The sequence below is a fragment of the Talpa europaea genome, assembly GCF_964194135.1.
Source record: "Talpa europaea genome assembly, chromosome: 5".
Taxonomy (NCBI): Eukaryota; Metazoa; Chordata; class Mammalia; order Eulipotyphla; family Talpidae; genus Talpa; species Talpa europaea.
This window is the reverse complement of record NC_140071.1, coordinates 44,402,752-44,428,594: the sequence shown is the minus strand read 5'-3', so window position 1 is coordinate 44,428,594 and position 25,843 is coordinate 44,402,752. Positions and strand designations below refer to the sequence as shown.

The window sequence follows — 25,843 nt, the reverse complement described above, 5'->3', positions numbered from 1 at the left end:
AAGTCCCTACTTATTTCTACTTAAGATGTCATGTGATAATATTTTACAATGTCCTGTGGGTCAATGTATGTATGTGTATATGTCTGTCTAACATACACATATACAATACATTCTCTTTCCCACACATATACATACACAGATAATTATTTGCAGTTTGGTTTAGGGCAATTCTAATATGCCGTTCCGTACAGTTGTTTGAATCATGTTTGGACCCGCTTTCTTCACAAAATAGGGGAGAGAGCAGGAAATAAAAAGGTTGGTTTGGTGTGACTGAGATTCCTTTGTTTAACTGTACACTGTGATGAATAATTTTCTTCCGTAGTAGTTCTGTGAAGGGCTGACTCACTGTGGTTTTCATGAGGAGACTTGGTAATGGATCACACACTCATTGTCATGCTTGGGGAGTACTGGAAGGGAAGCAGAATCCGTATTTTAACAGCAAATCTTTTACAGACTGCTAATGATTTTCTTGGTAAACAACAGTAAGTGCACGCTAATGTCTTACAATCTTTCAAGCACAGTTTTTAACCTCATACAACAGAAAAGTAAAATACAGAAAAGTAACCGAGAATTGACTTAGTCCTGAACTTTCAGTACTTCCTCTGGAAAGCAGCCTCTCTCTCTCTCTCTCTCTCTCTCTCTCTCTCTCGACTTAGGAGGAGGCTGACAGGGTCGCTGTCACCACCTAACAGCCACATTCTCATTTGGTGGCCACTTGTAGCTATTTGGGTAAATTCAGGCCAAAGCTGAATCACCATAAAATAAGTATGAGGGGATAGTCTTTGCTACCTAGTAGCTCCGGAAACGTTGAGAGGTGACCTAACCTTTCTGTACTTCTTTCTTCACCTGTAAAATTTAATACCTATTTTAAAGTGGTTTTTGAGGATTACATATAGTAAACACCCAGATGGTCCTAAGATTACATAAAGCATTAAAAAAACTTGAGAGTCTGATTTTTACTTTAGCATATATAATAATGACTGTGCCTCATGGAAGGACAGTCAGTGATTGTTCCCAGGCCGTAGGGCCTTATTCAGGAATAGTGATAATCTCGGCGAGGGCAGCATGAACTTTAACAAAGGGAGGAGACAGAACAGAATGAAGTGTATTCCAGGTGGGTGGAGGTAACAGAGACCAGAAATGAAGTGTAAGCTGTGTATTGAAATAAGCACAGATTTATTAACAGAGAAAGCAGGATTCCCTGGAAAAGAGCATAGGTGATTTGGATCAGCAGGCAGAAGTCTGGTCTTGAAGTTATCAGAAGTAGAACTGGGGCTCAGACAAAACCCCCACACTGTGACTGAGTAAAGGTAGAGAATTAGGCCTGGAAAATGGGTCACTGAACCACAGTGGTGGGATCATTCACGCTCTAAACACAGGCCAAATCAAGGAAAACCTACTTGTTAATTACTTTTTAGCCTCAAGTTTCCTTTCAGTAGAGGAAAGCTAAATTATGTACTTGAACTGAGTCTGTCTTGGATTACAGTGAGTAAGGTGATAAAGAGGGCAGAGGCCGGGGAAGAGAAACGGGATTCCATTAGCAGAGAAACTTCTCCCTCTCTACCCTTAAGAATGGCAGCCAAAAAGCAAAGCAAAACAAAGCCAAACACCCAAAACAATCATAAGCAAGGACTGACAGAATGACAGAATTTCAGTGAACTATCCAGACTTTGACAAAACAGAGTCCTATTTTGGTATTTGACTTTGAATAAAGAAAACAAACCGTTATTAAAGGTTTATTAAAACTAGAAAAAATTAGAGAATGTGGCAAAACAGACACAAAACTTAAATCTATGCTTCTATACTTAGTATTATTTACATTGAGATTGGTGGTCTAATCAGTGCTGTCCAATGGAACTTTCTGGATGATGGATAAGTTCTGTGCTGTCTAATACAACAGCCATCACCACCAATGGCTCCTAAACATGTGGTCATGCAACTTGGGAACTGAAAACTTAGCTGTATGTACCGTAAATTTAAATAGCATAGCTAGACTTCCATTATTTTAAAACAAAAACTTTATTGGATGCACTGCATGATCTAAACACAGTAAAAGACACTAAAGCATTTAAGGACTTCAAAGGAAATGTCTGAAAAGATGTTTCTGGGCAAGTCGTAACTTGAGTGGTCATTTTTCTTAATGTGCATTCCCAATAACTGGATTTAAATATTCTTGAATTCTTTTTCCATGAATGTTATTTCTGTTCATTTATGTGACATAGGAAATGTAGTTAAAAATATAGCTGTCATTATATACATAGTTCAAAGTATGTAGGGGATACATGGGAAGGTATGTATGTACACGGACATTTACACACGTACATACTCTTATCTGTATATGCTTTTCCTGTTACAAAGCATGCTTGTTGGTTGCTACCATCTTTTGGCACTGGCAGTCATTAAGACAACTCAATAGTACATGTTAAAAAGCTTAAGTAAGTAAAGGGGCGGAGCAACATGGCGGCGAGGAGACGCTGTGAGTAAGATCTCCCATTAAAAAAAGTTAATAGGGAGGAAAAGCGGCAGGTCCCAGTGAGAACTGGGACACGGAAGATAAACGGACGACTCCAGCAAACTGCCCAAAGAAGAAAGTTGCCATAAAAGAGGACCAGAAGGGAGGGAAGCGCAGAACCCTGCTCCCCTCCCCCGCCCACAAAGTCGGCACTCTCCCACTGGCAGAGAGGAGGGAAACAAGATCCGCAGCGGAGGTGAGCTCCAGGTGCCATTAAAGACAGCCCCGCCCCCAGGAGGAGACCAGCACCAGCACACAGCCCCGGCCGCCCGGTAAGCTTGCACGGAAAGCAGCGCACTGAAAAAGCAGGCGCGGATCCGGATCGGATCGCAGCTGCCCAGGTCCCCGCGCCTGCGACCTAGGCTTGCGGGGAGGCCCTCCCTGAGTGAGCAGGAACAAGGCGCCCAGGCAGGGGAGCTGGATTCAAAAGGCGCCATTACCGCGCCACTGATCTGGGCTACAGCCCGCGTCCTGGAACTGAGGGCTTTGGAACTGAGACCCGGGGCACGAAATTAGGGGCGTGGGTTCCCCACGACGGTAGGGCACAAGGCAGACAAAGCCGTTGAGGTGTACCCTACCATCCCCGCTCTGCTCCCTGTCCCACGGGGTGGAAAATCAGCTCCCCAAGGGCTCTAGGAGAGATCTCTGGCGCAACCTAGCGACTTGAAGCCAGCAGAGGCTCCTGAAGGAGCTAGTGGCCAGCTGGGGAGTTAGCCCACACCGGGCCCCTTCTGAACAAGTAGTCTGAGCCCACAGGGAGAGCGAGCACCCACAGCCGGGGCAGACCAGGCGCGCAGAAGAGTGTGCCTGAGACCAGACGCGCAGGGAGTGTGTCCCACATCACCATTTTAGAACAGGGACATTTCTTCAGTAAAGACTACCTGCAGAAGGCTTCCTCAGGAGCCAGAGGTGAGCGGGGGAAGTTCGCCCACGCCAGACCCCCTCTGGCCTGCAGTCCAAGCCCAGAGGGGTAGCAGGAACCCAACGCCGGGGCAGACCAGGTGCACAGGGGAGTGTGTCCCCACATCGGCATTTTAGAACAGGGACCTTTCTCCAGTAAAGACTGCTTGAAACTGACAGATGACTCCTGGAGGAACCAGAGGGGAGCAGAGAAGCCCACCCAAGATGCCGGCCAGTCCCAACAACACAGTGTCCCAACGCATACGGCAAATTAGAAAACAGACAGTAGGGAGGAGAAGAACCACACGCAACCTAGCAACTCTCCAGAGAAAAAGCACACCACAAAAAGAAAACCAGCCCCCAGATTGCAACGACAATAACTTGGAAGAATTTCTGAGCCTTCCAGAAAGAGAATTTAAAATTGCCGTGATTAAAAAACTGACAGAAGTCATAAAGGAAAACAATGATAAGGGAAAAATAATCAACGATCAGAAGAATGCAATTGAGTCCCTAGAGAGGGAAAACAATGGTCAGAAGAAAGAAATTGAGTCCCTAAAGAGGGAAGTAAAAGAAATGCAGGAGATCAAAGAATTAATGGAAGAACTAAAGAATTCTGGGAAAAGCAATGAAAGCAGAATAGATGAAATGGAAGAACGAATAAGTAATCTTGAAGACACAGAAATAAAAAGAACCAAAACAGAAAAGGAGAGAGAAGTACGAAGGAAAAAGAACGAGGAAAGACTTCGGGAACTATCTGACTCCATGAGGAAAGGAAATATAAGAGTTATAGGAATCCCAGAAGGAGAGGAGAGAGATGTAGGAACAGAGAAAATATTCAAAGAGATAATTGAAGAGAACTTCCCAAATGTGAAGAAGGAGCTGAAAATTGATATACAAGAAGCAAGAAGAACACCAAACTTCCACGACGAAAGGAAAAATACAGCAAGACACATAATAGTAAAGCTCCCAAGAATCCAGGACAAGGAAAAAATAATGAAGCTGGCAAGAGGGAAGAAACAGATAACATTCAAAGGAAAACCAATCAGGCTGACATCAGACTTCTCCGAAGAAACACTACGGGCAAGGAGAGAGTGGAGGGACATAGTCAACAGACTCCAAGAAAACAGATGCCAACCAAGAATACTCTATCCCGCAAAGCTCTCCTTCCTCTTTGAAGAAAGAATATGGACCTTCCCAGACAAAGAGAAACTCCGGAATTTCATTGCAACTAAACCCCCACTCCAAAAAATACTACAAGGAGTCCTAAAGCCAGAACCTCAGAGGGACGAATAACAATGAAAGAAGGACAAAAAAAAAAGTTATTAAAAGAATAAATAAATAAAATCAAAGGAAAGACAAACACAATGGCAAATACAGATGTTAACATATCAATATTAACTTTAAATGTAAATGGACTAAACTCTTCAATAAAAAGACACAGAGTTGCAGCCTGGATTAAGAAACAAAACCCAACCTTTTGCTGTCTCCAGGAAACACATTTAGCTACAAAAGATAAAAATAGGCTCAAAGTTAAAGGATGGAAAACAATCCTACAAGCAAATGGACCAAAAAAGAAAGCAGGAACAGCTATACTTATATCAGATAAAACAGATTTCAAACTCAAAAAGATAAAGAGACCCCAATGGTCACTACATTATGATCAAGGGGACAATACTTCAAGAAGAAATAACACTCATTAACATATACTCACCAAACGAAGGAGCACCAAAATATATCAGACAACTGTTGTCCTCTCTGAAAACAGACATCAGAGAAAACACATACATAGTGGGAGACTTCAACACACCACTATCAACAATGGATAGATCAACAAGACAAAAAATAAGTAAAGAAACCAAAGCTCTAAATAAGGACCTAGAGCAATTGGGCTTAACAGATATCTATAGAACACTAAACCCCCAAAAAACGGAGTACACATTTTTCTCAAGCGCACACGGATCATTCTCCAGGATCGATCACATACTGGGGCACAAGACAAACATCAACAGATACACCAAGATTGAAATCATATCAACCATCTTTTCTGACCATGAAGGCATCAAACTAGAAATAAACCATAAAAAGAAGGCAAGGAACTTTCCTACCTCATGGAGATTAAAAACCACACTACTGGAAGACCATTGGACTAATGAGGAGATCAAAGAAGAAATTAAAAAATTTTTTGAATTGAACGACAAGGAGGACACCAATATCCTAAATGTATGGGATGCAGCAAAAGCAGTAATAAGAGGAAAATATATAGCAATAGAAGCTCACATCAAGAAACAAGAAAGAACGCAAAGAAACAACCTAATCTCGAAGCTCAAAGATCTAGAAAAAGAACAACAAAAAAACCCCAAAACCAGTAGAAGAAAAGAAATAATAAAAACCAAAGCAGAAATAAATGAAATTGAAACTAAAACAACAATCCAAAAGATCAATGAAACCAAGAGCTGGTTCTTTGAAAAAATCAATAAAAGAGACAAACCCCTAGCCAGGCTCACAAAGGAAAAAAGGGAGAAAGCACAAATAAACAAGATCATTAATGAAAGAGGAGAAATCACAACGGACACAGCAGAAATCAAAAGAATAATCAGTAACTACTATGAACAGTTATATGGAAACAAGTTTAACAATCTAGAGGAGATGGACAAATTCCTACAACTCTACAATCACCCAAAGCTAGATAAAGAAGAAATAGAACACCTAAACAGACCAATTACAATTAGCGAAATTGAAATGGTAATCAAAAACCTCCCCAATAACAAAAGCCCAGGGCCTGGTGGATTTACAAATGAATTCTACCAAACATTCAGAGACGAATTAGTGCCTATCCTTCACAAACTCTTCCAAAAAATTGAGAAGGAAGGGACAATACCAAACACGTTTTATGAAGCCAACATTACACTAATACCAAAACCGAACAAGGACAACACAAAAAAGGAAAACTACAGGCCAATCTCCCTAATGAACACTGATGCAAAAATCCTCAATAAAATTTTAGCTATCAGAATCCAACAATGTATCCATAAGATAATTCACCATGACCAAGTAGGATTCATTCCAGGGACACAAGGATGGTTTAACATCCGAAAATCAATCAACGTTATCCAACACATCAACAAAAAGAAATATAAAAACCATATGATAATATCAATAGATGCCGAGAAAGCTTTCGACAAAGTGCAACACCCATTCATGATAAAAGCCCTTGAAATTCTTGGGATACAAGGAACATACCTCAACATCATAAAGGCCATCTATGACAAGCCAACAGCCAGTATCATTCTCAATGGTGAAAAGTTGAAAGCAATTCCATTAAGATCTGGAACAAGACAAGGATGTCCACTCTCACCACTGCTTTTCAATATAATACTGGAAGTCCTAGCCAGAGCAATAAGACAAGAGAAAGACATCCAAGGAATCCAAATAGGAAAAGAAGTCAAACTATCACTATTTGCAGACGATATGATATTATACATAGAGAACCCCAAAAACTCCACAGAAAAGCTAATTCAACTCATCAATCAGTTCAGTAAAGTGGCAGGATACAAAATCAACACGCAAAAGTCAGTAGCCTTCCTATACACAAACAATAAATCTGAAGAAGAAGAAATAAAAAAAAACCATCCCTTTTGTTATTGAAACAAAAAAAATCAAATATTTGGGAATAAATCTAACAAAAGAGGTAAAGGACCTATACAAAGAAAACTATAAAACACCTTTAAAAGAAATAGAAGAAGACACAAAGAAATGGAGAGACATCCCCTGCTCATGGATTGGAAGAATAAACATTATTAAAATGGCCATCCTTCCAAAAGCAATATACAGATTCCATGCTATTCCAATCAAAATTTCAATGTCATTCTTCAAAGAAATAGAACAATTATTGATGAAATTCATATGGAATCACAAAAAACCCCGAATAGCCAAAGCTCTCCTGAAAAAAAAAGAAGGGAATGGAGGCATCAGACTCCCAGACTTCAAACTATACTACAAAGCCATAATCATCAAAACTGCATGGTACTGGAACAAGAATAGACATACAGACCAATGGAATAGAATAGAAAATCCAGAAATAAACCCACAGATTTATGGTCAACTAATCTTTGACAAAGGAGCAAAGAATATGCATTGGAGCAAAGAAAGTTTGTTCAATAAATGGTGCTGGGAAAACTGGGTCGCTACATGCAAAAGAATGAAGCTTGACCACTACCTCACACCATACACAAAAATCAACTCAAAATGGATTAAAGAACTAGACATAAGACCTGAAACCATAAAATATATAGAAGGAAATATAGGCAAAACACTACGTGATTTGCACATCAAAGACATCTTTACAGACACATCACCCAAGCAGTGATAGTGAAGGCAAAGATAAACAGCTGGGACTACATCAAATTAAAGAGCTTCTGCACAGCAAAAGAGACAATAACAAAAACAAAGAGAAACCCCACCAACTGGGAGAACATTTTTGCACCCAACCCTAATGATAAAGGACTGATCACAAAAATCTGCAAAGAGCTGATGAGACTCAACAACAACAAAGAAAATAATCCAGTCAAAAAATGGGCAGAAGAGCTAAAAAGAAACTTCTCTGAAGAGGAAATGCAAATGGCCAACAGGCATATGAAAAAATGTTCAACATCACTTGTCATCAGGGAAATGCAAATCAAAACTACCATGAGATACCATCTTACACCAGTGAGAATGGCACATATTAAAAAACCTAGCAACAACAAATGTTGGCGAGGGTGTGGAGAAAAAGGAACTCTTCTGCACTGTTGGTGGGAGTGCAAACTGGTCCAACCACTATGGAGAGCTGTGTGGAGATTTCTGGACCTACTAAACATAGAGCTTCCATATGATCCAGCAATTCCACTCCTAGGTATTTACCCAAAGGACACAGAAACATCAATTCCAAAGAGCACCTGCACCCCTATGTTTATAGCAGCACTGTTTACAATAGCTGAGTTTTGGAAACAGCCCAAATGCCCAAAAATAGATGACTGGATCAAGAAGATGTGGTACATATACACCATGGAATATTACTCAGCATTCAAAAAAGATAAACACATGCAATTTGCAGCAACATGGATGGCGCTGGAAGGGATCATGCTCAGCAAATAAGCCAGAAAGAAAAAGAAAAATACCGGATGGTCTCACTCATAGCAGGAATCTAGAAAACTTAAATAAGGGACCAGGAAAATGAATAACTATGAGAAAGTGAAAATCAAAATCAACAAAAAACTATGAACCAGAGACACTTTTAGGGGGGCGGGAGGGGAGGGATTGGGGTCAGAATGGGGGGGCTGCAATTGTATGGGGAATATAACAATAAAATTTATAAAAAAAAAAGTCTAAACAAGCAAGTTAAAAAAAAATAAAAAGCTTAAGTAAATCTTACAAAAAATAAACTTCATACAAATTTATTGGGAAGATATGAGCTAGATTGTCCAGTAAGGAAACGAGGTGGAAAGTAGTGTATAGCAAGAGAAAATAAGGACCAGCTTCAATCCAAAAGAGTGGACACATCAGCTCCAAGAAGTACAACTCAGAAAAACTAGTAAGCATCTAATAAAGTTTGTGAATACAGGCAACTGCAAAATGATGGTCTGGGCATACTTGGCACAGTAGACAGTACTGGCGTGTGGCTGTCACATAAGTGATGTGCTTTTTGCAACAAGACTGTAAACTGCTCATTTGCTGTTGCCTTTGTTGAAACTTTTCAACTTAGTAAAATTAAGGGGCGTCACAAAATTTCTAGGAAAACTCAGGATGTGCAAGTGAAAAGGAATTTTGCCACTGATTACTGTTCTTCAAAGTAGAAGAGCAGTGGCTGGTAGCTTTTCAGTAGTAAAGGAAGAGTAGGTGTTAAATAGGGTGTCAATTTAGAGACATAAAATATTCATGGCGAGCATCCCGAGAGCACTCCGCAATGTTTCTGTTGTCCTGCTGCATCAATATGTGATGACATATTGTAATGTTTGTGCCAAAATACTGTGATATCAGGTTGCCCTATTGCAAAACTCTTCTGTGAATTTGATTCTCCTTAATCAGATGACAAACTGGCTCTTACAAAGCTTTGGCGACATTACTGTTCGGGAAAATCTACAGGCATCGTTTTAGACACATACCAACATGTTACCTTTGTATTTAAAATGCATTTTGCCGTGGTATGTCTTGTTGTGAACTAGAGAATTTGTGATTTCCCTCTTATGTATTAAGTTCCTAGACCATGAAATCCATCAGATATTTATTAAATCTTTGAACAGTGTGCATAAATCCCTGTTTATATACTTTAATACTACAGATCTACATCTCACTAAATTTCTATTTCTAAGCATCTATGTAGTTTATTTCGCACTAAGAAATGTAGCTACTGTGAACTGAACTAAAGCAAATTTAGTGTTATGTGACTATGTAAAAATTTGTGTGCATGGGATTCTTTCCAATACAGACAATGACAAAGCACAGGGTATATAAGGGTATATAATAGGAGATAATCTACCACCTTGTTTAATATTCCTATTTAATGCCATGATTTTAATATCTTAAATGCCATAATTTTAGCGTTAAAAGTTGGTTATAGTTTAATGCCGTGGAGGAAATAGTCTGCTAAATTAATTCAAGAAGACTAACAGATTTCTCTAGACGCACCAAAAACTGTATTTTTGAACTAAGCCTTTCTGTAGTCTGTATTTTCAAAAACAAGCATTTTACAAAGTTTGAACACTAGGGGGCATCTCTGTTTCTTGAAATAAAGGCTTATGATTTTAAAAAAAAAGGCTGACTAGAGAAACATTTTTTTTGATTCACACTTTCCTGTGTAATGCGTGTTTGCATTGCAAGGTTTCTCTCTTGGTAGTGGGCATTTTTGTTTCTCTGTTAAGTGACTAGGAGCGTGTCTGGGACATAGTGAACACCTACTGAATGTTTATTATCGTCTCAAGCCTCCTGTTATTTAACTTCAAGTTAAAGACTGACAAATCCTCAAAAGGCAGACTGCTCAAAAACCTGATTTTCAGAGTTATGTGCTTTCAAACATTAGACTCTGCATGTTCATTTATTAGAAAATGTTTTCTTTTTGAACTCATCATTAGTTCTGCTTTTCCAGGATAGTAAAGCTAACGTACTGGAGGTACCTAGTCTATATACTTATTTCGAGCCTTACATTTGTCAGCACTGACTCTTGTTTGTCTTCCTTTGTCTCTTTTCTCATTTCTTTATCTGCATAAAAGGACTAAACGAAAACCTGTGTTGCTAGAGGGAGGCGACTACAACAAGGGCATCATTCAGATCCCCAAAGAACACAGCAGCCAGTGGGGACTGCTTGCGAGGCTCCCTAGCCCCTGTGGGGGATAACCACCCAGTTATCTCTCCTTTGCTGACTTTTCTGGTGGGGAAGGGAGAGCAGTGAAGAGTGGAGGGGGCTTTAGTTTGCTACTAACTCTGCATTTTCCCTCCCTCTTAGCTTAGAGGGCCTGTGAGACTGGGCCAGGAGTCAAGGCCGGGGGAAGCCCTGCTCCAGCCATTCGTTTCATACACACATTCACAAAAGGGTCTGCTGTTCTGCCTGGACACCCTCAGTTGGGGTTAAAGGCTGAGGATGGTGCTTACTCTGCACAAAGAAGTTTTTAAAGTCCTGCTGTGTATCCATCCCATGAAGGACTTTTTCTTCTTGAAATTTCCCACTATTATTGAGAAACAACTGACATAGCGCTGTATAAACTTAAGGCGCACAGCCTCCTTGCCTCTATGGTGAAATGATTGCCTTACTAGGTAAGCTGACATCCATCTTCTCACAGAGACAAAATAAAAATACTCCTTGTGCTGTGAACTCTTTTGACAACTTTCCTAATATCATACAGCAATGTTAGCTGTAGATACCACGTGGACATTACATCCCTAGACTTTATTTATAACATTTATATGAACACCTGGCTCGTATGTGTCATAGCACCTGTCAGCCTGACATGTCTCCGTTGCGTGAGCGTGTTTTCTTCTCAGATGCACCCTCAGCTGAAGTGTTGGATGCTCATCCCAGAAGACTCAGTCCTTAACCTACTGCTTTGCCTGTAGCAGGCCCAATAAATGCTGAGCTAACTGAATTGATTATCATATACTTCACTGAATTATACCATTTTATTGTTGGAAGAATTAGCTGAAAAGGAAATAAATACCTCTAATAAGAAAGGGTAAACATTAACTTATTGATTAATATTAACAAATTTGCAGTCCTTACCCAAACTATAGGAAAAAACAGAATCTAAAAAATAATTCCCATAATCCTAAGTATTAATGACTCTACTACCTAGTTTCACGTATTTTTTTGGTATTTCCTAATCACTGACAGGCTAATCTTTAGATTATATAAGTTTTTATATTCTTTATCCTCACATTCTTTATCCTCACTAATCACATTTATGATTATAAAACATGCAAATGAAGCAAACATACTAAAGATCAGCACAGTTTTATTTTTAGTTTTAGCAGAAGTCTAAAAAACAGGTCAATAGCAAGATGCAAAAGAATCCACAGAACAATCAGTCTCGGGTTCATTTTGGGAAGCAGTCATTCTGTGCCCAAGCAGATGTTACCACAAGTAGCCCCTGCTTCACATTCCAATGGCATCGCCTCTAGTGAAGGCTGAGTTAGGGCAGAATGAGGGTAGTTTTCTCTTCTATTTCTGTGTAGTTAGTAGCTCTCCCATCATAATTTTAATGATGGTGATATGTGTGGAGGCACTGATCTTATGAAGATGAAATTAGGTTGGGTTTTGAAATCCTTGATGCTGTATTCCAATTCAGTAGCTCTTAGCAGAGAATGTGCATCGGTGCCAGTGACAATGCTTTTTCACAGCCAAGTATGCTCAGCCCCACCCCTGGACATTCTCCTGATGCACTAGTTCTAGGGAGGATTCTGGGATAGTGAATTTTAAGTAATTCTATAGGTGCTTCTAATGTGAAATATTAGTTTTAAAAAATCACTATTACACAATAACTCTGAGAAAAGACACCATGTTTTTTTCTCATCTCTTCAGTGCCTACTAGATTGCTTTGGCCTGTGTAAGTGCCAAAGTGTAAATGAACTAATTTTATGTGTTCCTGTCTATCGCTAAGGAGAGGTAATACTGCCTTTGCCGAACACTCTTATCACACTCAAATAAACGACCTGGGTAGTCAGTTCAGGTTAAATGTCAACAACCGGTTAACAGATCACCAATAAACACTGGCCGTCAGTCCTGTGAGGTCTAGTGCACCAAGTGAGAACATTTAGAGATCATTTTCAGAGCCTCAAGGATAGTACTGAGAGCATACCTGGCTTTGTAAGTGACCCAAGACATTTTAGTATTATGAAAACTTGTAAAAACTATCAAGTATACAACCTGTTTCTAGTGTGTTCTTTTAGAGTGGATGGATGTTTTCTACTAGAAAATTGGTGGTGTCACTTTCATTTTTGTAACTGTGCACAAGAGTAAAAAGTTTACTCTTCACTTTTTGGAGATAATCCATGTAAAGGTTTTCCTAATTTTTAAAAGATCAACTTATTCAACTCTAGATAAATAGCCGCTTTATGCATTTATTCTAACAGAAGAGCTTTGGAAATAAATTCTGGATATAATGAAATAGATAAGGGAATACTTACACTCTCACTCTGAAAAGGATTTAAGAAATTTCCCCCCATTTCGCCATCATCCCTTGGAGTGCCCGGTTGATTACTCAGGCTCATATTATTGGGAGAATTCTGTAAATAAGATTTAGAAAACAAGGCATTGTTGAAGATTTTAATTTCCTTCTTACATTGTACTATTTCAAAAATGGAATCTATAGCAGAATCTCTAAGGACAAATCAGATTTAAAATTTTAATCTTAGGCTTCTACCATGTATTCCAGTTAATTTTTTGCACCTTGGCAGGTACCAACATGTTCCTAAAATTAAGGAAAAATCCAAAGTAACATGACACAACTATTTTCTTAGTCTCAGAATCAGTATTTATTCAATTTCGACTCTCAGTTTACAGAATTCCTAGAACTATAAAGAATTTAAAAACCTTCCCCAGCCGGGGCATGATGATGATGGACCGTAACTTCCCTTGGTAATTGTATTCATCAAAATTCAAAAGTCGCCATTCTAGTAAACAGTTCCCTTGAATTCTATATGTGATTTACAGAATAACACTGTTTCAAATATTTTTTGCTTTCTATGGCCCTTAAGGAATTAAGGAAGATAGTTAACAACTATAGTTAAGATCAAGAGCAATACCTCTGGGCAGGGAATTCTGTATGTACTTTTGGGAGGGGGGAGAAGGCTTGAGGGGAAACTGATTTAGAACCTTTTCCTATCATTAGCTTAAGATAGATTAACTTGAAACATTCCTTTGAGATGAAATAGCTAGTGTTAGTGATATAATCAAACTTGTTACCCACATTTTGCCTCACATTCTACTTAAATGTGCTAGTCTCCTTAGGACTGAATTTCAGCTGTGCAAGCTCATCTGCTACTCCACACCAACAGGAAATACACAATGGCAATGGTATATAAGGCAGATTCACATAATATTGCATTTGTGATGTGAGAGACTTTCAGAGTTCAATTTATTGACTTGTAAAAAATAAATTTCAAGGTTAAATAATTTTCTTTGTTATTTCAAATGAAAGATTTTAGATTTTTTCCTAAGGATTTCCATTTTATTTTTGAATACGTTTCTAAGGTTTCTTAAAGAAAATTGCTCTAAGGCTTTTTACTTAACTAAAAGCAAGTTATGTCATAAAATTAAAATTTCATGAATGAATCATTCCCAGAAGAATGCATGCTTTTTTAGAATATGGTTTAGCTGTAAAGCAGAGACAGGTAGATGAGCTGGTGAAAATACAGCTTGTATCTGGTCCTGCTGTGCACCCCACAGGGAGGATCTGAGAACAAGGATCTTCTGAAGTCCACAGGAGCTCCATTTGCCAACGAAGGCCAAGGGCTGGGGAATCTTAGTTTAATAGCATTAAAAAGATGCTATTTTTTGATAAATTTTTCTCTGAAAATGTTTCCCAAGCCTATAGAAATGCAAATATACTCTGAAAGGAATAGGGATGACTTTATTTCTGGGGGGGGGGGGGTGGAAATTAACAAAGTATTTTATTTGGCTCATTGACTATTAAAGTGGTTAATCAACTTCTGAAAACTGGAATGATAAATAATGCTGACTTAGCACAAAAAGAAAACTAAATTATAAAAATATTGTAAGATTTATCCCAAATCTTACACCCATCACCCTTTTGATGATGGCAGATTTTTGTCATTTTGTACATAAATGTTGGTAATCTCGGAATTAAAAATAATCTAACATAAAATTGTATGTATGTGAGGATGCAACTAAAGTTGCATACTGTTTACATATTAAACAAATACATGAAATGAGTCCTCACCATTCTTTTTTTTAACACTTTTTTTTTTAATAGAGGCATGCTTTTTATTTATTTATTTGTTTGTTTGTTTTTGTTTATACATGCACTGGGCACAGTCAGAAGCATTCTTATGTAACATTCACATCCCCGGTGGTAGAAGCGTCCTGAGGGGAACAACTTATCTCTTATTTATTTGGAGGTGGTCAGTCTCTGCTGCATTTATGCTGAGTAACATTTCTTGATTTATAATTCTGACAGTTTATCTAATTTCAAATCTGATTTTTGATTCAGAGTTGATTTTAAAATACTTAAAATGTAAAAGTAAAATTGCATTAATATTTAGATACAAAACAAAGCACTTTACTATTTGTTTTCCATGCAATTTTTTTCATTGCATGGTGCCTCAGCATGATACATTTATTTTAGGGCAGGGGATTTAATAACATTGAGAGGAAGGTTAAAGGATACACTCAACATGTACAACTGAGTTAATATCAGATCTCTGAAAGCTGTTCCTATCCAGTTTCCTATTTGGGAATCTTGAAACGATAGGACAGATAACATGTATTTTAAAACTGAAGTAATCTATGCTAAATGTTAGGAAGGCAATGAAAATTTTTTCATTGGAAGTTTCAGAGAAATTGTTGTCCACAACTGACATGATGAACATGCAGGTGAAAGATGCACTCAAAAATGGCATCTGAGGAACAAACAGCTAGGGCAGTGGTTTCAAACACAGCCCAGAGCAGGTTAGAAGGATGGAAATAAAGGTGTGCATGTTACATTGAACTGCAGCTCTGTGGGCAGTGTCCAGTAAATTTCATCAAGATAAGAATATAATGCATAAAAAGGGCATGGACTGGTTAAAACGGCACTCCAATTGCTTGAGCACATAATTAGAGAACAGGGAGCATGAAAGAATACAAAGATGACTTTTAGCTTAGCTACAGTAGGTGCTTTGGTTGCAGTTAGTGGGCGTGTGCTCTCAGAACTTTACCTTGAAAAAGTATAGTTAGGATTGTACTGACCCCATCTTCAATAGATTTTATTATTACATTCTCATTCACTCTTCCATCAAACTAGAATATTTTCCCATTAAGCTATGATGTCATACATGACTATCACACAAAAACACAATTTCCTATGACCTAACACATTTAATTCTCTTAGGCTCCTGTTTTCTGCTTTTATCTTGCAAGTAGTATTCCATATCACCTCTTAATTAGTAAGTTAGTGTCTGTATCCTCAGAAATTGTTCCACACCTCTTAACTGCTAGTAAGAGTGAACACTAGTAGAAATTTTGGTTCTGTCTGTAATTAGAATAAAGTAATATTTACAATATTTTAAGCCCTTTGGAAGTGGATTTTGAATTGATTTTTTTTTTTCACAGATAGCTAATAACGAGTTTTGCAGAGTGCTATTTGGAATCTGCCAGCCCCTCAAAAGAACAAGCTGCCAGTTGTGGTTCTCCCGGGGGGGGGACGGACAATTGAGCTAGAACTCAGGCCGCACACCTGAGATGATAGCAGAGATCTCTAATTGTCGATTAGCTCCCCTGTGAACGGTGTGGGATCTTTAAGTGGAACTACAGTTCTTGAGGTCAGAAGGCTTTAGTTGAAAAGACTCTTTGATAATTTATTAAACATATGATCAGATCCTTACCTTCTCTGATGTTTTTTTTTTTTTTTCAAAGTCCAAAATAGAGAAAGTATTGCAATGTAACTGAAGGATATATTTAAGTTTTTTCTTTCTTTTTTTTAAAAGATTTATTTATTTATTCATAGAAACACTGGGTACAGTCAGAAGCACAGGAGGGTGAGAGAATTCACCAGAGCCAGAGCGGGGAACAGAACAGGCAGACTGAAGAAGTACACTGCTGAGGGGAGCAGCGGGCTAGACAGGAGAGGTCTGCACGCCATGTGGGACCCTCGCCTGGCGGCCGGGGATCGAACTGGCGCTGCAGAGGCTGAGGGCAGCTTCACAGCCCAGCGCTCAACCGCTGCACCACTAGGGGAGGCCCCTAAGTTTTTTCTTTCTAAGAAAACCAGTTATGCTCACTCTCTAATCCCAACCCCTAAAACACCACCATGGGAAAATATTTTTATTTTCATTGATTAAATGGGTGCCTTCTCAGTGACAAAAGGGATGAAAAGAATGTCACACTTCATTTTAAAAATTACTTCTACAGGTGCATTCTGAGAAGCACCAATTTTGAGACATGTATCAGTTTCACTAAGCAGTCCTCCACTGAGAAAGAAATAATTTAAAGTCTTCATTTGGAGCTTTTAATTCATTTTGCCACTGCAGCCATGCTATGAAAGTCAGCAGTTGACAGTGTGAGTTCCTAGCCTTGCCCATGAATGATAATATAGCTAATAAGACAGTCTATATTGAGCTTCATAGGCCTTATCATATGTGCACACTTGATTTTCAACAATTTTATGAAATAGATAATGAATTGCAAACTCTATTTTATAGGTAACAAAACGAAGCCTTAAGAGAAATTCTTTGCCCACAACTTAGTAGTAGAACAGGGCTGCTTTTCAATTCAGTACTATTTATTTACCTTGCATGTAACTATACTCAGTTTTATCCACTTTATAATTTAAAAAGTAGAAAAATAATTGAAATAGTACTAATTATACTTGCGATGGAGTAGTAATGCTGGTGTTTTACAGTTTTAGTGGGAGAATTAGGAAGATGAAGCAGGAGATCTATGAGGGATTTTGAACAAAATTGATAACTAGAATGACTAGAAGAAAATAGATGAAAAGAAACCAATCCAGGAGACAAGAGAATAGGGAGGAGTTTCTTGAGATTGTTGCACATGGGCTGGAAAAGAAGGAAGGCAGGAAACAATTCATGAACATGTGGTTATCATGGAGTAATATAATGAAATAATTAGACTGCAGGGAAAGAAGCAGGTGCAACTAGTCATTTCTAATACACACTAAGTGGACTGTTTATTACTTGGAGAAAATTCTTAAACATATTTGAACTTTGCTTTGTAAATGTTTTTCCTTATTTGTATTTGTGTGGTCTCCTCAGTTACACTGAGCTGCTTGAGGGTAGAGACTGTATCTTGTTTATCCTTGGGTTTTCTGGGTCCCGCAGGATGCCTCGGTGCATTTGTTAACTGAATAAAGGAGCTCCTGCCCAAGTATAAGCCACTTAAGGACAGAGATTATGTTTAAAGAAGTGTTTTTTAATCTCCCCATAGCGTACAAGGCAATAATACTCAGTGCACAAAAGTACACAATGGGTGGCCAATTAATGCTCAGAGAATAAGCATTAGGTAAGAGAATATTATCAGCAGTAATCAGTGTTGTGGAAAAACGTGTCTCTGGTAAAAGAAAAGGGAAAGAAGCACAGAAGTATCAATAGATCTGATATGAGGGCAGCAGATTAGAAGATGGTATTTAACTTGTCATTATGGTTCTATTTAAAAATTTTAAATGCTCAATAAATTACAAAGTAATTTCTCATACAGAACTTTGTTTTATATTGATCAAATAATTATAAGGTTGATGGTGGGAATTTTAGGAAGATGGCTTAAGCAATCTGCGTGATCCCAACTATGATAATAAAGAACCACTTTAAGATACTAGAATATGCTCTCCTGTAACATTAGACTTTTTATAGTGATTGCAAAGCGCAATTCAGCCAACATCAGTTGTCGGATACCCAAGGTAGCCAATACAGTCACGGCCATCTGACTTGAGGGGTCTCAGCAAGAAGACTCTAATGGAATTACATAGTAAGTCTTATTTTGAAAACAGGATTTTTTAAGGTTTACTTAATACTGTTTCTTGCAGACGTGAGCTAGACTCCATTTGAATATTTATGTAATTTCAGAAAAGGAAAAGATAATTTCTAAACACAAAATACATGTAGAACTGCCAAGGCCACACAGTCAGCAATAAAGATATAATGTCAGGATGCTAATTAAACCTTTTTTCTTGTTTGATGTCTTAATTTTAAAGGTTTTGTAGCTCAATCAGTCTTTCCTTGGCATAAAGTATTTTTCATTATTATACAGGACTGTAAAATATAACTAGAATGAAAACTAGAAGTCATCCTTTACTGAATTTCTGTATTTGTTGATGTAAAGCATACTTCTAAGAGTTATTTTAGTAGTAGATAAGAATTAGTTCTTAATAGTCACTCTAAATATACTTTTGACTCACAGAACTATATGAAATTAGTCACTACTTAAAACATATTTAGTGTTCATTTTCAAAAAATGTAAGGCATCTTAGAGCAAAGGATTAATTTTAAATACTGGAGGAGAAAAAATATGTATACTACTGGAAGGCTTATTTTCCTACTTGTATTCATATACTTCTGTAATACTTTCTTGCTCTATTTTAAGGAACTATCAATGTAATAATGATTGAGATTATTCACATTACCAAAAATATCTAAGCTATGTTTATTTGCTTTACAAACATGTAGCATCAGAATGTGATTAACATGGCTATTACTTGGGTATCAATCATGTACAGTATATCCTGTAAATGAATCTTAGCATGTTAATAAATATTAAGACTCTTAACAGATTATATATAAATGTTTTCACCTAATTATCTGGCCTTCTACTTTCAAACACTTACAATTCATAAGGGTACTCTAATAATCTTAATGAGTGTTCCACAGAATACACAGCACTCACCTTGGAAATACTGTCCATATCTCCTGAGCCTGAAACAAAATATAAAAAGAAAACCTTTATTAGGTAATGAATTTCATTTATAAATTAAGTGCTCCTTTAATGTAAATTAAAGCAGTGCACAGTATGTATTTCCAGTATATATCAGCTGAATTTTTTAATCTTAAATACCTTTTTCTGTTGCATAGTAAGTACTGTTGATGCAAATGTGGAGAAGTTATTCCTCCAGTTCCCAATCACCTATTTATTTTGTAAAGGCTACCATAAATTCCTAATAGTGAAATATTGGCGAGCTCATTTATGTATCTTACTAAGTTCAAAATTTTAGAGTGTATGCATATGTAAATTATATAATTGATCAAATACAAAACCAAGCAAGAGATCTCTAAATGTTTTCTGAAATGATGCTTCTAAATTTGATGAAATATAAAATGGACATTTGCAATAATATCTGACAATCTGAGCCATAATTTACTATAATTACTAAAACCAAATAAAAATCTACAAATACAAATATAAAAATTTGACAGCAATCAATATTCATGGCAATTCACAAAAAATATTTTTAAAACAGTATTGTAGTTTTACTTTGATTCTTGGGAGAAATAAGCAATTCTAATTTCTTAAGAAAGGAATCATACTTAACAATGAACAATAATCAGATCTTTGCCATATTAGCTTAGTTTTAACTATTTTAACAATTTTCCTGACATAAAATTATTATAATTTAATATATCGCATTCAGTTCATAGTCACAAAAGTTAGAATTTATTAAGTTAACTTATAAATAGGCATAATAAATACTGAATATATGTCATATATGTAATTACATGTATATATAAATACATACAATAATGTTCAGTATAGAAAACAGTAAGCCATATGCCCAGCATACATGAAATTCTTCTGCAGATTCTATTCTAGTAAATACTATAACTGAGAATCTTCTTTGACCAAATGTCATCTTTTTGTGAATAATTTTTTTATTTTATATATTTTTTACATCATTTTTAATTTTTGTACAAAGTATGCATTTTCATCTTGGTTATAGTCCCTGTAAAATTCTCACCACCCTTGTTTTGATCCTACTCCCTTCTTCCCTCCTCTAGTGTGTGTCTGGTTTATAGCTGCTGTGAATAATTTTATAAATAAAAATATTGGAAAGTGACTATTTTGCAATAAGTTAGAAGATAAAGTTCCACAATGGTTGTGTCCAACAGAACTTTGTGTGATAATGGAAATCTTTCTGTGTCCATTATGGTGACCATTAGTTACACATGGCCCTGTGCACTTGATGTGTGGTGGTGAAAAGGAGGGTTAGAACTTGAAATTTTATTTAATTTAAAATTAAATATTCACACATGGTTATTAGCTACCACAGCTGGGCAGTGTAAATAAAGACTTTGAAATATTGGGAAAATAAGGATGGATCCTTAAAAAGAACAAAAATCTATCATGTTGCCAATAACCTCTTGATTATTGAAGTTACATAGTTTTTCAAAGCATCGGAGGGTAACATGTCTTGACCCTGGGTGGGGTTGTGAACTCTGTATAATTTAAATCGTGCGTGGATGTAATTTATCCAAACGAAGTAAAAGTCCCTTTTCAAAAGGAGAAAATTATCATAGATCTCTACCCACTTTGTCAACTCTTAGTTTATCATATTGCTACTTAATATTTTTATGAACATAAAGTAAATGTCTTTTTTTCTGGTTTTGCTTTTAGCCTGCATGCATATATATATACACACACATATACACACATATATATTTGCTGTGTGACCTCAATTTTGTACCACTTGTCTATTTCTCACTATTCTGAAAGTTTTCGTTTAACCTTGCAGACAACTGTCTTCATTAGTAAGAAGAAATTTCAACCACTAGTCATACTAAATACTACCTGAAATTAGGTTATCCGGAATACAGACATGGGGCAGTGTTCTCCCAAGAGAATCATTCAGAGTATTTGGAATATGATCATTAATTTTATTTAAACTAAGATGTTTTTACAAAGAACAAAAGTTTCTCTTTGGAGACTAGCCAACCAGTTGGAGGACACTGCAGCCCTGTAGGTAAGGCATATGTTACACATGCTCAAACAGGAGTGTTTCCACTTAACATAAAACATCCAGATTTTGAATGGTCAGAGTGAATACTTGTGAATATGCGTTAGGTTAGAGCAGTTCTCACAATTCTGATTTTAAAGTGATACTATAATCATACTGTCGATTAAACTATAAATTTGAGGTAAAAGTTGGAGCGTTTCAGAACGAGTTGTTGTATATGGAAGAACTGTTGTATATTATGCAAACCATAATACCCACCTGTATAGAATTAAGGTTTTTGTTTGAATTTATTTCTAAACATCAAACTTAATATCCTTACCTAAAGAGCCATTCATGTGATGTGACTCCATGCCTCCTAATCCACCCATAGGACCATCTGACCCAGGGCCCATTGGAAACTATTTAAAAAATGAAGAAAATGACTATGATCACATTGAAAACAATTCACTAAGTCAAAGTTACAACATCTGTGTTTACTAAGATACTAACACAACTTTTTATTTTCAACTTATGGGGATTATTTTTTCCTAGATTTTTTTTCTCATCCTAGAAGATTTCTCTAACTAGATTGCCCTGCTTCCCTGGTCACATCATTTATAAGTGCTGCATCTTCAGACTAATTGTCATTCATATCCAAATTTTTCCTCTTTATTATAGCCGCAACTAGAAAGCACATTTCGGTGCAAATAAGATAAGTATTCTCTTCTATGTTCTTGACAAATCTTGCTATTATAAAATCAGAGGCAATTCTTAAGCTTTTTAATAAGAAGATTTCAACATGAACTTTTCTTAGCAATCTACTTTTGTGCAGATGGACAGAGTAAATAATTTCATTTTGTAGGTTAAATACATCCAGTTCCTTGGGAATAGTAGAGTATAGCTTAACTCTTGGCAGTCTCAACAGTGTCAGTTCAATTTCAAGCAGACATTCAATAGCAGTTCTTGTAATGTTTTTAGAGTAGTGGCATTATTTTATTTTCAAGTGAAATTTTACATTGGAAGCCTCACATATAAAGCAGATATGAATAGATGGGCTGTGGTAGGCCTACTATTGGAGAGTTGTTGACCCACCTATTCAGTTTTCTTTCCCCTTATTTTCCTAGAATACTTCTGGGGAAACCTGGACCCCAGTTTGAAGACAAATTATAGATAATTATGCTTGTAGTTAAGACAGCCTACTGAAAACAGTTGTTCTTAAAATTTCCCATGTTTACAGCATTCCTTCCATGTTGTATGGTACAGAATATTGAAAGTGGTGTGTGAATACATGCGTATTTATGTGTGTAGATGGGGTAGTAATGGTGGTTACTAATCATACAGGTTTTTGTTTTGTTTTCTCAACACCATTTATTGGTTTTACTGGAAATTTAGGGACATACTTTCTGAAATGCATTTCACATTAGGACAGATGGTGGTCAAAACATTATAAAATTTAAATACATGGAACTTTATCTCATATATAGACAAAATGTATTCCTAAGGGTTTGCAAATATAAATGCAAAGAATAAAGCAATAAGTATAAAGGAAAACAAGGATATCTTTGGGATTTTGGATTATGCAACGTTTCTTATGTAGGATGAAAACTTCATAAATCATTAAAAGGATATATTGAACTATTTTACAACTAAGTTCTAAATCTTAGAATACATAAGGAAATTTATTAAGAAATATACAAAATATATTTTCTAATTTTTAAAAGATTTTTAAAAATTTATTTTATATATTTTTTGCATCATTTTTCATTTTCACACAATGTATAATCATACAGGTTTTTGGTAGGAAAATTGTCCTCAGCAGACAACCTGCATACCAGCAGCTATATGTGGAACTGAGTTGACTTTTCATCACTGAGTACACAAACTGCATGCTTATGAATTTTCTCAGGATAAAACACATGGATTGGTTTTTCAGTAAACAACTTGTAATATGTATGCCTCAAATGATAGGCCAAAGAAATTAATTTTGAATTTCTTTGTTACTAGGCTTTGGTCAACACCAGAATTTAGATCTGGCCTGAGGGGCTGGTGCTGATTAGGCGAGTAGCCTTGAACTTCTTTTGGTCCTATTACCTGCCTCTCCCCCTCCCCCCCGTCATGCCATATTATTTTTTAACAACACTAAGACTATAGGCTTCTGTGCTTATAGGACATAAAACTGTAGTCCCAGCCCTCAGTAGGCATTTGCTTTTACTACCTCAGGCTGAGATGAACAGCATTTGGAAAAGTGACATGTTCATCTACTTTTCTTGGATCTCTTATCTCTGTATCAAATTAGAGGACCAGAATGGAACATACTTGGAAGATAGCAAAGCTGCCTACAGAAATGTCTTCAGTACCATATGCTCTTGGTTTCCTCCCTTATTCTCTTCCTTTCAAATATCAAGTTTTAAGAAATAAAATTGCAATAGGAGGAGCTTTTCTATATCTTTGCTACATTTCTGAAATGAACATTGTATTTTATTCAGTGATCTTTAAGAGCTCCATGAAAACACCTTTTAGATACTGCACATAGGAAATTTTCTTCTTCCTGAAAAATAATTTGATTCCATAGAGAATTCTGTGATAACTGAAAGCAGTGCTGCTTAACAGAACTAATATGCATGCCACAAATGTGAACTAATAAGAAAATTTAGATTTACTAGTAGTCATGTTTTAAAATGAAAAGCAGGTGAAGTTAATTTGAATAAAATATTTTATTGACCTTCCATATAAACTGTTATTTCAACATATAGCCAATATAAACATTTTAATGAGATATTTCAGTTTTTATACTAAATTATCAAATGCCAGTAAATATTTTATACTTAAAGCACATCTCAATGTAGACTAGCCATAATGCAAATAACATATTGGGCAGAAATTAAAGTTTCTCTTTGTTATCACCAATAGGAAGTTCAATTGTAATAATTATTTCATTCCTGGTTTTCAGCATACTTAGGAAATTATTTATATGCCTTCTGATTTTCCTTTGATTTGAGCTACCTATATTCCTAACCTATCTATTATACTATTACACTTTTTTTAAATGTAGGTTTTATATGATAGATAAATGTTGTTTCCTGTTCATAGAGAAATCATAACCATGTACTTTATTAACCATGTACTGCCTCATGGCTCCATGGATTTCACATAAACTCCAGATTTCAAAAATCTAAAGAAAAGCATATTCAGCTTCCTATTTTATTTTCAAGATTGTAAGGAGAAGGTGAATGACCACAATGAAGAAATGAGTGATGCTCGACATGAGGTTAGTGTAACTGACTATATGTTACCAGTAATTCTCAAATAACTCATTAAGATTACAATCAAATATTTGATAAGTGATTAGGTTCAGGTTCAGTTTTACATTTACATTATATTGCTGTGAGATTTTTTTTTTTTTGTGGGACCCTTGCCGGTGGCCGGGGATCGAACCAGAGCTGCAGAGGCTGCAGGCAGCCTAGCAGCCCAGTGCTCAACTGCTGTGCCACCAGGGGAGGCCCTGCTGTGAGATCTTTTGCGATGTTTTGTATCACATTTTTCAACCTAGAGCACAGGAAGAATTTGATTTTTTTGATATCCAATAAGCTCATGGATAATACACACTTCAGCACTTGCCAGGAAATAAAATACATGGTTTTTGGGAGTATATTTGAAGACAAACTAACAAAATTTATATTTACATTAGGCCTGTTAGGTCCAGGAGGTACTGCATTCATTAAAGTGTACATGTTGTCTCCAGAGTTGGTTGAATCTGAAATAAAATATTAATTAAAATCTTTATTTATAATCATCAACCAAGTCATCACAAAGCAATATTTAAAGATGATCAGACAGATACACACGCATTAATAGCTATAAGCCTTTAAAAAGGCATTACTGATGTTCACTAATCATTCTGGGTTGTGTAGTAGGAACTTATTTAATCACTTGAATAACTGAGGTCAAAAGGAACATACTTAAAATTTTTTTTTAAAAAATCACATAGCAAAGTTTTTATTTTTAAAAAAACTGAACATTTTCTTTTGAAAAATATCTTTTGAAATACCATATTTTAAAGAACATGAACTCTAAGCAATATATATGTATACAGATAGCAAAATTTTCTTAAAATTTGGATTCTGTAGCTTTTCAATTGTCATTTCTATACGCACCAATTTAATAAAAAGTTTATTTAGCTAATAATAAAAGTTGGTAGACTGTTATGGTTTAATTCCAACAGGAAGGGATTAGAACAATACTATACAATTGAAATGAAAAGTTATCTAGCTTGAAGTAAAAGGCAGCTTCCTCCACTATATCTCATGATAAA

At 36.4% G+C, this 25,843-nt stretch overlaps 1 protein-coding gene across 6 annotated transcripts in view; it reads right to left on the bottom strand.

The window, feature by feature from the left end:
• Nucleotides 1-354: 354 nt before the first annotated feature.
• The window catches only part of SSBP2 (single stranded DNA binding protein 2), a gene marked incomplete at both ends in the record, with an annotated part of 264,899 nt that continues 239,410 nt past the window's right edge, over nucleotides 355-25,843 (bottom strand). For 4 of the 6 annotated variants that reach the window (XM_084234130.1, XM_084234131.1, XM_084234132.1 and 1 more), the window contains 4 exons: nucleotides 378-407; nucleotides 19,491-19,519; nucleotides 21,872-21,950; nucleotides 25,215-25,285. In XM_084234130.1, the coding sequence (XP_084090256.1) occupies nucleotides 378-407; nucleotides 19,491-19,519; nucleotides 21,872-21,950; nucleotides 25,215-25,285 (209 nt within the window). Of the gene's footprint in view, nucleotides 408-13,063; nucleotides 13,163-19,490; nucleotides 19,520-21,871; nucleotides 21,951-25,214; nucleotides 25,286-25,843 lie in introns of all 6 variants that reach the window. The other 2 variants (XM_084234129.1, XM_084234134.1) reach the window with 2 other exon arrangements.